Genomic DNA, 14090 nt, shown 5'->3' with positions numbered 1-14090 from the left:
AACATGTCTATTTTCTGATGAGTTTGATTTTTTCTTCTGATTTTCTGAATGATAGATTACTATGTTGTTTTGATCAGGAATATCTTCTTTGTAGTGGTATAGATTTTATTTCCTCTTGTGTTCGTGTCGTTCTTTGTTCTGTTTGTTGGCTAGGAGCGTGCTATGTGGTGAAGTGGAATATCTTCTTTGTAGTGGTATAGATTTTATTTCGTCTTGTGTTCGTGTCCCATAGTCTTCCAGTGTCTCTGCTGTTCACAGTTAATTACATACAACTATCAGAACTTCCCGCTATTGCAAAGATGGTTCTCACGTATAGGAATATTAGACTTTTTATAATACAAATTATAATTTTGTTTATAATCATGTTGATTAAGAATATCTTCTTTGATTAAATGTGGTGATCGTTTCTCGTTTTGATATGGTGTAGCTATTATTTCCCTACATGTCGGTTAGGTTCTATATTAATGCTATGTGTTGATTCGAATTATTGCCTTATGTCTGTGCTATTCACTTCAATAGAAATTAAATTTGTGTCACATTGGAATATTAAACTTAGCTATTGTGCTCGAAATTACTTACACCTATCAGATTCTAACATCTCAGACTTTTTATAATAGCACTTGAAATTTGATTGTAATCGTATTGATTAAGAATATCTTAAATGCGCTATCACTTCTGATTCATTGAAAACTTCCACTAATAAAAAATATTGTGTTTGATTTGTGATACCTATTGAATGCTATTGTATCATACCTGTAATAAGTATTGTTACGTGTATTGTGTTCCTTCTATTTCAGATTTTTGGCTAAGTTTTTCCCATTCACGCAGAGTTATAACATAATTCCTAAAGACTTTAATAAATATATTTTCACTTGTACTTTTGTGTATGGCTATCCTTTGCATGTAAACAGCCTACTGCACACCTGTTGTAGCTGGAAAAAATATGATTCAAGTCGGCTCAGGCTGAAAAAAATGGCGAAAGTCGGCGGTCCAGGCTGAAAATGACGAAAGTCGGCGGCCCAGGCTGAATGGTAAACGCGTGCCCTCCGGCCACACGACGCCCACCTGTCGCGGGAATGAAGTCGGCCCAAGTAGGAAAATTGTGAAAGAAGTCAGCCTAGGGTGAATGGTAAGCGCGCACGCAGCCCTCCGGTCACGCTCCGCCCACCACAGAAGTCCTCCACCCGAGCACCACCCACCTGTCGCGGGAAGGAAGTCGGCCCAAGTAGGAAAATTGTGAAAGAAGTCAGCCTAGGGTGAATGGTAAGCGCGCACGCAGCCCTCCGGTCACGCTCCGCCCACCACAGCAGTCCTCCACCCGAGCACCGCCCACCTGTCGCGGGAAGGAAGTCGGCCCAAGTAGGAAAATGGTGAAAGAAGTCAGCCTAGGATGAATGGTAAGCGCGCACGCAGCCCTCCGGTCACGCTCCGCCCACCACAGCAACCCTCCACCCGAGCACCGCCCTGTTACAGGTGGTGAAGGTTTTTCGGCTGGGTTTTTCTCCTTCACCTGATTGACATCACAATTGGCACAATTCCGAGCACTATTGGCTTTAATAAATATATCTAAACTTGAATGGCATTAATAAATATATCTAAACTTGAATGGCATTAATAAATATATCTAAACTTGAATGGCATTAATAAATATATCTAAACTTGAATGGCATTAATAAATATATCTAAACTTGAATGGCATTAATAAATATATCTAAACTTGAATGGCATTAATAAATATATCTAAACTTGAATGGCATTAATAAATATATTTTCACTTGTCTTTTTTTGTGTATGACCCTTCTTTGCATGTCTCTGCATGTAAACCACTCACCTGCTGTATTGGAAAAATATGTGAAGTCGGCCAAAGAAGTCTGCCCAGGCTGAAAAATGTGAGAGGGTAAGCGCGCACGCAGCCCTCCCCCAGCCGATAATCACGTGGACAACCCTCCGCACACGCGCCGCGCAGGGCTCAGGGGTCCAGGTTTCTAACTCTCACCCGATTTGTTTCTCAACCCCTCTTTACTACTAAGGGGGGCTCCAATTAAACAGTTCGTGTACTTTTCAATAAACTTTTGTTGGAAGTGCGCTTATCTGTTGTCTATCTTCGTCAGGACTAAGTGGTGACAGTGAATGCTTGGAACTCTTGCACGCGTGTAGAATGACGTCAGAATCAGGAGGGTCCCGCCACCTTGCGCGTGTCAGTAGGTCAAGTCCAGGAATGTTGCGTCAAGTCTGGGTGATGTCATCTCATCGCCCATGTAGTTGGGAGGGGCCGTTGTGAGGACCCCAGCTGAAACGAAAAGGAAAAGCAAGGAGTACCTTATCTAAGTAGTTAAACTCCTTATTGATAACAAGTTTAACTACTTAGATAGGGTACTGCTTCTTTTATCTTTTATTTATTATGGAATAACAGGCGGCAGGCATGAAAACCAATAGAAGGCGATGGTAGAGAAGACCGGCCGAAAGGCAATCCAAACGAAGAGGCTCCTGATTGGCTGGCCGCTAGTTATCACGACGCATTTTCATTGGCCGCATGCCCAGTGTTACCTGAATTATCTCAAAGCATGTGCTCTAGAGTGTAGCAGAAACCGATAAGCATCTATGCTAGACGGCACTGTTATGCCCATGTTTGGTGTGACTCATGTAACCTGTTCTGTTTGGTGATAAAGCATTCCGTTTTTGACTGTTCTTGGGGTTGGTGGTCTGTCTACTGCTATATCGGAAGCTAGAGAGTTACCGGATACAACACTTGGCGACGAAGACTAACTGTAATCCACGCTATGCCCAAGTTCGCAGAATTTCGTCCCACAGAAGAGACGACAGAAGTTTACCTCGAAAGGTTTGACGTCTTCTTATTAGCCAACAGCGTGAAGACAGAAAACAAGACTGTATCGCTCCTGAATTATATCGGTAAAGATGCGTACCACGTGCTCAAAAGCATCTTTGTGCCTGACCTGCTAACATCGCAAACGGAAACGCTGAAGCAGAAACTTCTAGGCCACTATGCTCCCAAGCGCCTGCTGATAGCAGAACGAGCCAAATTCCACGGAAGAAATCAAAAAGAAGGCGAGTCGCTCAGCGAGTTTGTTGTCGCTATCAAAGGTCTGGCGATGACGTGCAAGTTTGGCACATTCTTGGATGAAGCCCCACGAGATAGGCTGGTCGTGAGCTGCCGCGACACGGGAATCAAGAAAGTGTTGCTTGAACTAAGATGACGAGAACTTTGACGAATGCTTCAAGGTGGGCACCGCTAAAAAATTGGCAATGGCCAAGTCTGAAGAGCTGCGTCCGTGCGCTAACGAGACTTCTGCTCTATCGGAGGTGCATCGACTTCCTAATGCTGGGAAAGCAACGGCTCCGGTGGGAAGAAATCACCGTAAGAAGTTTACACCGCAAAGCAGGCCGAAAGGACCAGGGTGTTCACGTTGTGGTGCGACAGAACATACTGCCCAGAACTGCAGGTTCATGAACGAACAGTGTTTTCGATGTGGAAAAAGGGGACACTCCAGAAAAATGTGTAAGTCTATCCTTGTTCCGAAATTTAAGAAAATAGATTCTGTTGTAACGTCCGTGAAAAAGGCAAAGTTCGGAAGCGTGGAAACTAACCATGCGAATTGAAGGGCGGGACATTGTCATAGAAATTGACACAGGCGCGGCTGTATCTCTCATGTCTGAGCATAACTGTGGGGAATTCTTCCCACACAAAAGATTCAAGCCTACGAACGAGAAGTTAAGGACCTACACTGGTCAAAATGTAAAGGTCAAAGGTGTGATGCATGTGCAGGTAGAGCATGAAGGACAAAGAAAGGTTCTGCCGTTGGTCATAGTTCAGAGTGGAGGGACCAGATTACCCACGTTATTGGGCAGGGACTGGTTCCACGAGTTAAAAGTGGACTGGAGAGCGGTGAACAGCTAGGGTTACCAGTGGTGGCTGTGATGTAGAAAAGCTAAAAGCTCTCTGTACTCGACGGTGTTCGGGGACCCTCAGGCTGTTATAGGATCTGAGGCAAAGCTTGTGCCGAAGCAGGGAACTCAGCCTGTTTTTGTAAACCTCGAATGGTGCCATATGCTTTACGGGAAAACGTAGAACAAGAGTTGAACCGTACGGTTGAAAATAACATTTTGACACCGGTAACAACCACAGTGGAGTACACCTCTGGTAGTTGTACCAAAGCAAGGAGGAGATATCCGCATCTGTCGAGATTATCGGTTGACTGCGTGAACCCACCATTACCTACAGAGCATTCTCCCTTGCCGCTACCGAATGACTTGTTTGCTAACATGCGTGGTCGTAACGTTTTTACGATTCTTGACTTAGTCAGCGTATTTTCAGTTACCGTTGCATGTGGAATCGCGGCATGTTTTAACTGTGAATACTCACCTCGGACTATTCCAGTTCACACGGTTGCCTTTTGGTGTCGGCGGTGCTCCTGCTATTTTTCAAGCTTTAATTGATACGGTATTGAAAAGGGCTGCGCAGAGTGTCGTGTTATCTCGACGATGTGCTGATAGGCGGTAGTACGTATAAAAAATGCTCGGAGAGAGAGCGACAAGTGTTGGCACGTTTCGCTGAGTATCACTTGTCCATCAATGAAAAGGAGTGTAAATTTAAATTTTTCATCCCTTCTGTAACGTATCTCGGACACGAAATTTCGGGCAAAGGTGTCAAACCTTCTACTGATAAAGTTGACGCGGTCATGAACGCACCAAAACCGAAGAATGTATCTGAACTTAAAGGAGTTTTAGGTTTAGTCAATTTTTACGCACGCAAGCCTTTGCGGTTGTCATATGACGCATCCGGGTATGGGCTGGAAGCGGTACTCTCACAAGAAACAAAACCCAACATTTTCCAGCCGGTTGCCTACGCATCCCGCGCGATGACCACGGCAGAACAAACGTACTCCCAGTATGAAAAGGAAGGGCCGGCTCTCGTATTTGGGATTTAAAAAAAAAAATCACAAATACCTATACGGCCGCGAGTTTTAAGCTCGTGACAGACCATTCTCCGTTGACGTCGTCATTGTTTGACCCGAAGTACTCGTGTTCAGGCATTGCTACAGCACGCTTTCACAGAAGCGGAGGCTCTTGCTTGCGGAGTACCAGTTTACGATAAGGTACCAAAAAAGGATCGTCCATAGGAGACGCAGACGCCCTATCGCGTCCCCCCTTGCAAACGACGGAAGGAGAGGAATGCTGAACTACTTTCAGCCGCTTGAAGCCAGCCCACTAAACTGCGCGTTGGTCCAAGATGAAACGAAAAAGGACACGCAGTTGCAACAAGTAATGAAGTATGTTCAACTGAGGTGGCCGAAGAAACCGCCAGATGAAGTTTGGAAACCGTGGTGGCTGAGGAAAGAGGCGATAACAATTGAAGATAACTGCATCGTCTGGGCCACACGTATCGTCATTCCCAGTGCGCTGAGAGAGAGAGCGTTGGAGATGCTTCACGAGCAACATCCTGGCATATCGCGAATGAAAGCGTTGGCACGCGAACATGTGTGGTGGCACTAGTCTCGAAGCTGAGATTGAGAACGTGGTTAGGAACTGCGAAATTTGCCAGGAAGTCCAAAAATGCTGCGCAGCCGGTTGTTTTACAACCTTGAACCGTATGCACCCGGCCGTTCCAAAGAATTCATCTTTCACTTTGCTGTCAAGGATGGTGTGAATGTTCTTATCTTGGTGGACGATTACTCCAAATGGGTGGAAGTGGTGCCCATGCGTGCGACTACGTCTGAAAAAAAAAAAAAAAAAAGACTATTGAGCGGCTAGGTGTCGTTTTCGCGCAGTTCGGTCTACCGGAAGCGGTAGTGACTGATAACGGCCCTCATTTTGTCAGCGACGAATTCGAGTCTTTTCTTCGCATGCACGGAACAATCCATGTAAAGACGCCGCCGTATCATGCGCTATCCAATGGCTTGGCCGAGAGGAACGTGAACGAATGCAAACAACTCAGGGAAAAGACTGCAAATGCAAACAACTCATTTCTGGGCGTTTGAGGCTTACTTGTCTGTGTCGTCCCTAATTGTTGGTCTGCCTCGGCCAAATCTCGTTGTTTAGGAACGTGAAGACGGTTAAAAAAAGCTATCTTGAAAAGTCTTCTCGAGGATCGCAGAAATGCTACGAGGCGAAGCCTGCTGCAACAATTGTCAGAGTTCTTATTACAGTAATCGAAGCACACCACACAGCACAACGGGCTGTTCGCCTGCGAAGCTATTTCTGGGAAGGACTCCACGGACAAGGCTCGTACTGCATGAAACCGCAAGCTCTGGGAAAGGCTCGTCCCAGACAGGGGGCACTGGAACTGCACGGCGATCGCTAGCAACGACAAATAAGGGCGAAAAGAAGAGCCGACCAGAGGCGCGCGCCATCGAGGACCTTCCAAGTGGGTCCGTACGTTTGGGTGAAAAATGTCAGAGGGGAACATAAGTGAGCTGGTCAAAGGGAAAAGTCATCCGTGTGATCAGCGCAGTCACCTATCTGGCTTCTGTTCAAGGGAAAGTGAGGTTCGTGCACGCAGATCATCTCCGTATTCGTTATGCACCTGCAGAGGAGCCAGCATCCGGAGATGTCCAGATGGACATCTGGACCTGGACACCTGGACATGGACCAGCCACACGACTGATGTAAGCGTCAGCTCAAATACCTCGGATACAGATGACTCTGATGTGGAGAGCGACGGCCCTGGAAAACAGCCCGCGATAAGCGAGCAGTCGGATGATGAATTCGAGAGGTACACCACGTGTGCGGAATCTAGCGAACCTACACTGAGGCGAAGTAGCTGTCACAAACAACAACCGGAAAGGCTCGCGTATAAGCAACTTGGTGGTCCGATTTTGAAGTTGTTTGCCATTTTGAAGAGTTGCAATTTGAATTATGTCACATGTTTGAACGGTTTTGCAATTTTGATGTTTGAAGAGTGGAGTTCTGTTTTTGAGACTTGGAGTTCCTGGTTTGTAAAAACAAAAGAAAAAGAAAAAAGAAAAGGAAGGTGTAGCAGAATCCGATAAGCATCTTCCTGCTAGACGGCACTGCTATGCCCATGTTTGGTGTGACTCATATTTGGTGATAAAGCATTCCGTTTTTTGACTGTTCTTGGGGTTGGTGGTCTGTCTGCTGCTATGTCGGAAGCTAGGGGGTTACCGGATACAACATAGAGGAAGCAGTTGGCGCCTGCTTCGGTGCGCACAGAGTTCCTTAAACTCTGCCTAGGGCCGCCGCGTGAGTTTATCTGCGCCCATTCACCTCCTCGGGGCTCCTCTTCTCTCACTAGCTCCCATCTCCCATCCCATCCCACCGGCGCAAGGTGGGATCGCTCCATGTAAAGGCGAGTGAACGGGGCCACCTTCATCGGAATGAAGCAGGAGGTGGACATCCAGTTCTCTGTCAGCTGAAGAAAGGTCGGTGAAAAGTTCGCTCTGTGTCTCCGCCATGCTTTCTTCGACATCCATCTTGAATACTTCTCCACCAACTGACTAACAATGCAACTGTTGTTGACACCAACTGCGGTTGACATACGTCGCACTTTTAGGAAGTCCACTACAGCCGTGCTAGACCGCTGCGCCTATCGAAAAAACTCGCAAGAAAAGAGGGAAAAGAGTTTTCACTCCCGCATTTGGTAGCTGGGTTGCACAGAAATATTCTGCGTGTAACTCGTTAGGCACAATATACTTTCCTACTGCATAAAAATATGAAAATATATTCCAAAAGCCGGGAAGAGGCATACTTTAAAAGGTGTTTTATCTCCGGCTTAACGCAACCGTGGAAAAAAAAAAACAATTAAAAATGCCTCATCTCTTTTCGTGTGGTCCTGCCCAGAGTTGTGAGGCCAACAACGGCAACCAGCGCAACATCCACCGTAGACGTCTTCTGATCTTCTAAAACTCCCTACTATCGTCACAACTGCTCAACCAAGCTGAAGGACAGATGGAAAGTGAGACAAAACACAAGCGTCGTGCCAAATCTCGCATTTTCATTCGATTCATCCTCGCCTTTTTCTTTTCTTCTGTAGCATTCGTCCATCATTCTTGTCATCGTCAGATTTCATAATTCCGCCATATCAGAGAAATAGGCGACACATAGTTTGATGCAGCACGCACGAGAACGCCATCCTTTGCTTGGACGAAGAGAAGGAAGAACGAACGAACAACAATCCGACACAGGCAAGGTGGGGACCCAGGAAAGGACTCAACTGTTGTGCCGTCTGCTTTTGTTCTCTTTCATGGAGGCATTACCTGCTAAAAGGTGTGGTAACCAAGCTTTTCTCTCCCGGGCTTGTACGGTAACCTGCAACGTGGCGAATCAGTTCCAAACTATACGCCTTGCACTTTCTATGTATCGCTTTTGGCACACTTATGTCATGTCACGAGTAGCAATAAGGCCGGGAAATGCACGAGCAGAAGGAACTGATTTCTCAGGTAATTGCATCCGGGGGTCGGACTGCGTTGTACTCTGCTTCCAATACTCCATAAGCGTTTACTGTAGAAGTGTTTTTTTCCGCGTGGAAAATATTTTCGCGTTTTCGAGCAGAGCTGCTTTGAGGATTGATTCGCGAGAACTTAAATTCGCGACACAGGTTTCCGGGAGTGCTTTGCTCTTGCATATCGTGCCGCCGTCAATACTCGGGCATATTTCGGCACATATTAAGACATCCGTTGTTCACGTGGATTGCGGCATTCTAAGTCTATTCCTTTCTTCTCCTCACAGAGATAGGAGGAAAGGTCCTGTCAAATGGCCTTTAGGGACCATGTAGGAGGCAATAGTACTGGCCGTGTGCAAGTTAGTCAGTTTATTTTAGCAGTTCTTATTATCACTCGGGGCACTGACCAGTTCGGTTGAGATGTGGTACTATCATTCAAGCTGGTTTTGAGAATGCGGGGAAAGGCATGTTCTGGCTTCGTAGTATAGTGGTATATTGCATGTATAGTGCAAAGCGTTTATAGGAGTAACAAAAGCATGATGAATTTTCATTTCTTTTCATCTTGCCTGATGGGGTAAAACAACCTTCTGCGCTTGCTTGAACTGCCTATGCTATACATGGAGTAGAAAGTATCAGGTATATAGTCGCGGTATAGCGTCGAACGTCGAACGATTTTCGCCCTCATATGGCCAGAGTTATTCGCGGGAACTTAAATTCGCGATTTTGGAGGTGTGCGCGAAAAACGCGAAAAATAATTCCGCGCGAAAAAAACCACTTCTACAGTATATATATACACTATAGATACGAGCGTAATTGTTAGATGCATCCGCGCTGGTATAACTCCGTGGCTGGTAAAGTGTTGGAAAAAAAGTTTCCGGAACACACTCCAGCGCATTCCTTCCTGAGACTGACACGCTAGCAGCGAATGGTACCGTATATGGACTTGAAAACAGGAGACTGGGTTACCTAGGCACATATCTGTAAGTCCGTGCTGTCCAATTTGCTGCTGACGAGTCACTCTGAGGAAGGAACGAGTCGGAGCGTGTTCCGGAAACTTTTGTCCAACACTGTACCGATAGCTACCGGCTCTTCTTGCCTTCTAGACCAAGTAATAAACGAGCGGCGCTTACCAGTGCCAACTGCTACAGAACTGCGAAGATCTCTCTCGTCCTATTCGCCGTGTATGTTGTCCTGTACCGATATGTTATGTTCCACTTCACCTCCGAAACAGCCGTAACGTCCAGTTCAGGATCTACTCGTACAAGCAAGCTTCAAGGTAAACATTACATACGCTGTTGAACTATTATTCACGACGGTGTCTGGACTCTCGCTCGATGACCATTAAAGAGGTTGCGATAGATGTCCTTAAAGGGAGACTTCGCAAGGATTGGGAAAAAAAAAAAAAAAGAAATAGGTGAGCATCATACCGAACACGGACCGCACCCTTGATGCCGAATACAACATTCGCATCCATTTTGTGCGAGTACCAAATGCATACCAAAACCAAACCGAACCGAAACCAAAATGCAAAGCGCACAGCGGTTCCCCCGGAGGAAGATACTGTGACGTCACCCGGCATTATCGTCTGCTACAAAGCTTACATTCTTCCATGCCGGTTGACGTCAGCAGTGTTGCTTTCAGCGCCCGCTTGCTTCACAGAGGCGAAGCGCTCACTTCGTAATAATTCGTTCTAATAAAATCTGCGCACTTGGGGGAACGCGATATTTCGTATGTATGTTCCTGACACCCCAAGGGTTACTGCTGTGTCACAATCTTTGTGGTGATTTCCCACTTTAAATCCTGCACGCATTGTACTCTATACACCACACCTGAGCGAGAAGTAGTCTCCTGTGATGTCGACCTCTGCAAGTGGAGAGAACTTCCAAGAAGAAGGGCGTATATGTTTATGGGCATTGGTAGCTGTACTGGTCTCAGCGGGCTTCAGCAACTTCAGAAAGGGGGGGGGGAAGGCGCCAACGACTACCGAAATGTTTATGTCGTATAATTCCAACAAAACTATCTCTTTCGTATGTAGTTAGCCGCAGGCCGGTAGCTCGAAAGCATAGTTGCACGAATCGTGACTGCACAGGTAGTATCAATTTGTTTTGGTCATCGGCAGACCATCGCAAAAAAAAAAATAAAAATATAAAAATAAAAACACTGCATTCGAGAAGCCTATACGTCGATCAAGCAGATACTCCCTGTCATGTACCATCATCAGTCGACGTACATTCCCGTATACTCTGCCGAGAGCCCAAGCAGCACAATGCACTGAAAGTCGAGTGCAATAGGGGTGGTGGTAGGCCTTCAACAGACTCGCGAAACTAAAGACCGTTGATAAGACAAATACCGTCCACCCCTATTGCACTCGACTTTGTGTTGCTTGGGAGGGAGGGAGGGATGTCTCGACAGAATACGGATATCAATTGCGTCAACGTTAATGACCGCATGAACCATTGTAGTCATAAAAATGGCGGCCCCAGACACCGTCTTATGATTTCTAAGGGTACATTTATGCTGCAGCATCGCTGCTCGCTGCAGCTTCAAGCACATCGCTGCTCGCATAACCGCAAGGGTGCGTTTACCCTGCAGATTGCTCAAGATGCTGCTCGCTTTCGCTATATCAGTCGCCTAGCAGCGTTCACTGTGGAAGAATGGAAACGAGGAAAAGTGGGAAGGAGGAAACCGACTTCATCACAACCAATCGCAGGTCGGATTTCAAGACGCCAGTCATCAATGATACCAGGAAGACAAACATGTTTATATTCCTAGGTGCAGCGAGCAGAGCGGCAAGCAGCGGCGAGGATAAGCGAGCAGCCAGGCTGCAGGGTAAATGCACCAACAGAAAGCTCTGTGTTTGACTTGTCATCGCCAGAAGTCAGGTAGTCCCCGGGCATGTTCAAACATGTTTGGCAGCATTGTTGTGGCGATGATCATGGCGTGCATCTTTGGCAAGCAGCGATGCTGCAGCATGAACGCGCCCACAGAGATACATGTGTTTGTTTCGTCATCGCCAAACAGCGATGTGCCATGTGCCAGCAGCGATGCTGCAGCATAAATGTACCCTAATACTCTTCACAACCACCGTGCAAAATATTTCAGAAGGAATCTTATCGCGCGATTGATAATCGATTTTTTTTTTCTATCCCACTGTTGGCCCTGAGTAAAGGCCGCAGCGAGCTCTCGCTTGACCTGCATAAGAGTAAAGGCGCACGTGACTTGCGCATGCCTGTTTGCGCGATAGTTGGTTGTTGCGTGCAAGCATTTGCCCATTATGACGCTTTTGAGTAGCAATCACACGCTATGTAGAGTAAACACTTTATGCAGAGTAGCGTCAACGTAAACACGGGTATCACGACGCAGCCTGCGGTTCGGTACACTCATAGAAAAAAAAAAAACACCTCTCTGCATTCCCAGCACCGGCGCAGTCCTGCGCCCCACTTTCTCCATTGGGGACGCCATGCTCACGTGACGGATGACGTACATAGAGGATTCTTGGGGCAAGGAGTATGCGAGGGAGAAAACGAAACCGGATGTCTTCAGAGGAGCAGTGTTTATTCGGAGGCTCGAAAATCCATTTTGTGAGCTGGAACTTTCCCCACAGCATGTATGCATGTGTCGCAGTTGGAAAAAGTCAACTGAACTGAACTGTCCCTTTAAGGAACCCTCAAGTGAACAAAATTGTCCAGAGGACAGACCACCGGGACATGGCCTGTGGTGTTGCTTATGATTAGAGCTGTCTCGCGCGACTAAAGCCACGTACATCGAATATATTTTGAGATCTCTCTCATTGTTCTAGCAGGGCTACAACAACCAGTTGCAGTCACCGTCTGATGAGTTTTTTTTTTTTTTGTTCTCTCTAAATCACTCTCTCTTCACACTTCTCTTGTTCTCTTGCCGCGGAGGATATTTCTTAGAGAACGCCCGCTCCATACCCTGCCTGTGAGAGATGTTAACCAGGTAATTAATCCAGGTGTCTGGACAGCGAGGAACATCGGACGGCTGGGCAACCAGATGGGAGCATACGCTGTACTGTATGCCTTAGCAAAGCTGAACGGACGTCGGGCATTCGTTCATCCCGACATGTACAAACGTCTCCGTCCCTTCTTCAAGATCACACTGCCAGTCCTCGCCATGAAGAACGTCACCTCCATACCGTGGAAGGAATACAACTTCCATGACTGGATGTCTGAAGAGTATACACACATCACGGAACGCTACCTCATCATAAAACAAACCATCTGTTCCTGGACATTCTTCCACAAGTTCAGGAAAGAAATACTGCGTGAGTTCACCTTTCACGACACGCTGCGTGAAAGTGCCTGGAGAACCTTGTCGTACCTGGCCAACCGCAGCGGTCAACCTTCGTCGTCGCTTCCGGTATTTGTTGGTGTCCACGTTCGCCGTGGCGACTTCGTTCACGAGATTCAACGCCCTCATTATCAAGGAGTGCTGGCGGACGAGGCTTACTTCCGTACGGCCATGAGTTATTTTAGGGCGAAATACAGGCATATCTTGTTCGTGGTCTGCAGTGATGGCATCGAATGGTGCAGTAGGAACATCGACTCGTCTATGGGCGACGTGTTCTTCGTCACGAGACGCGTTTCCCCAGCTATGGACTTGGCACTCCTCGCTCAGTGCAATCATACCATCATGACTATAGGAACGTTTGGATTCTGGGCTGGATATTTAGCCGGAGGTGAGACCATCTACTTGGCCAATTACACTCGCCCGGGCGCACCGCTCTCTAAACGTTCGAAACCGTTTGCTTTTCACCTTCCTCACTGGATAGGGATCCCCGCTAATCTCCAGTTGCTGAATGTGTCGCCATATGTGAAAAATCGACATCATCGTTAAGTGTTAATATACTTTACGTGGTAAATCCGAATGTTATCGCAGTTTCCAGTGTTCTGGTAGTGGGTACGAATATTCGATTTATCTGTGCTAATATAAGTTGTCAATGATCGGCCGGCCGCTCAGTGTCCTAAGGTCCCGTATGATAATGGTGAGTGAATGTATGGCCCTGTAACGGCGGATCGACGTACACAATTAAGATTTAGTCTTCTCGAAGCTGTTCTGGGGTGAAATTCTGTATATCGTAGGGACTGACTGTGTACCGCACTAGTACTGTTCACTGCATCCCCATCGTCATTCCTCGCCGTTCGCCAGCGAAGCTCGAGAGATGGCGCACGGAAGAGTGCCTTGTAAAGTCCCTATCTACTTGCGGCTAAAATTACCAGCTCTAGCGAATAGTAGTTACCTCAAGTAGTTCACCATACCTGAAGTTGGAGCAGGAGGGCGACACTTACTGTCAGGGTTTCCAACTGCTTTTTTCCTTTAATCGCACGTTCGAGGTCAATTTCAAAGCAAAAAAAAAAAAAAAAGTTATGCGAAGCACACCAGATGGCGCCAGTCCATACACATCACCCAAGGCATCACCTTTGACCAGAGCATTCAGTCTTTCCTTGCTGAAGGAGGAGAGAGAGTGAATCGCGAGACACGCATGTAAGGGTGTGCATGTGAATGCATTTAAACGATGGGGAGGCGGGACACCGGTGCCTGATGAAAATTCGCAGACTGTGGCCCTGCCTGTAAAAGAAACAACGAATTGATAAATGGCAGTTGGGAACAACAGTGGGGTGGGATCCTGGAAAGAGGTGGGCCCACACCCCGA

At 46.9% G+C, this 14090-nt stretch overlaps 1 protein-coding gene across 1 annotated transcript; it reads left to right on the top strand.

The window, feature by feature from the left end:
- Nucleotides 1–8113: 8113 nt before the first annotated feature.
- LOC135389833 (galactoside alpha-(1,2)-fucosyltransferase 2-like) lies at nt 8114–13382 on the top strand. The gene is made up of 3 exons (XM_064619869.1): nt 8114–8241; nt 9520–9692; nt 12390–13382. The coding sequence occupies exons 1-3, from the start codon at nt 8219–8221 to the stop codon at nt 13271–13273; spliced, it is 1080 nt and encodes a 359-aa protein (XP_064475939.1). The 5' UTR covers nt 8114–8218; the 3' UTR covers nt 13274–13382.
- The last annotated feature ends 708 nt before the right edge of the window (nt 13383–14090 follow it).

This window comes from Ornithodoros turicata, chromosome 3 (assembly GCF_037126465.1).
Source record: "Ornithodoros turicata isolate Travis chromosome 3, ASM3712646v1, whole genome shotgun sequence".
Lineage (NCBI taxonomy): Eukaryota > Metazoa > Arthropoda > Arachnida > Ixodida > Argasidae > Ornithodoros > Ornithodoros turicata.
Note: the sequence above shows the minus strand (reverse complement) of the source record. Positions and strands in the feature narration are given on the sequence as shown.

What these genes read in the sequence shown, in the direction of transcription:
- LOC135389833 (XM_064619869.1), top strand. Translation starts at nt 8,219, where the DNA reads ATGGAGGCATTACCTGCTAAAAG. An exon ending in GAGGCATTACCTGCTAAAAG is followed by an intron (nt 8,242 to 9,519) that starts GTGTGGTAACCA and finishes CTTGCCTTCTAG; the next exon opens with ACCAAGTAATAAACGAGCGG. An exon ending in TCGTACAAGCAAGCTTCAAG is followed by an intron (nt 9,693 to 12,389) that starts GTAAACATTACA and finishes TAATTAATCCAG; the next exon opens with GTGTCTGGACAGCGAGGAAC.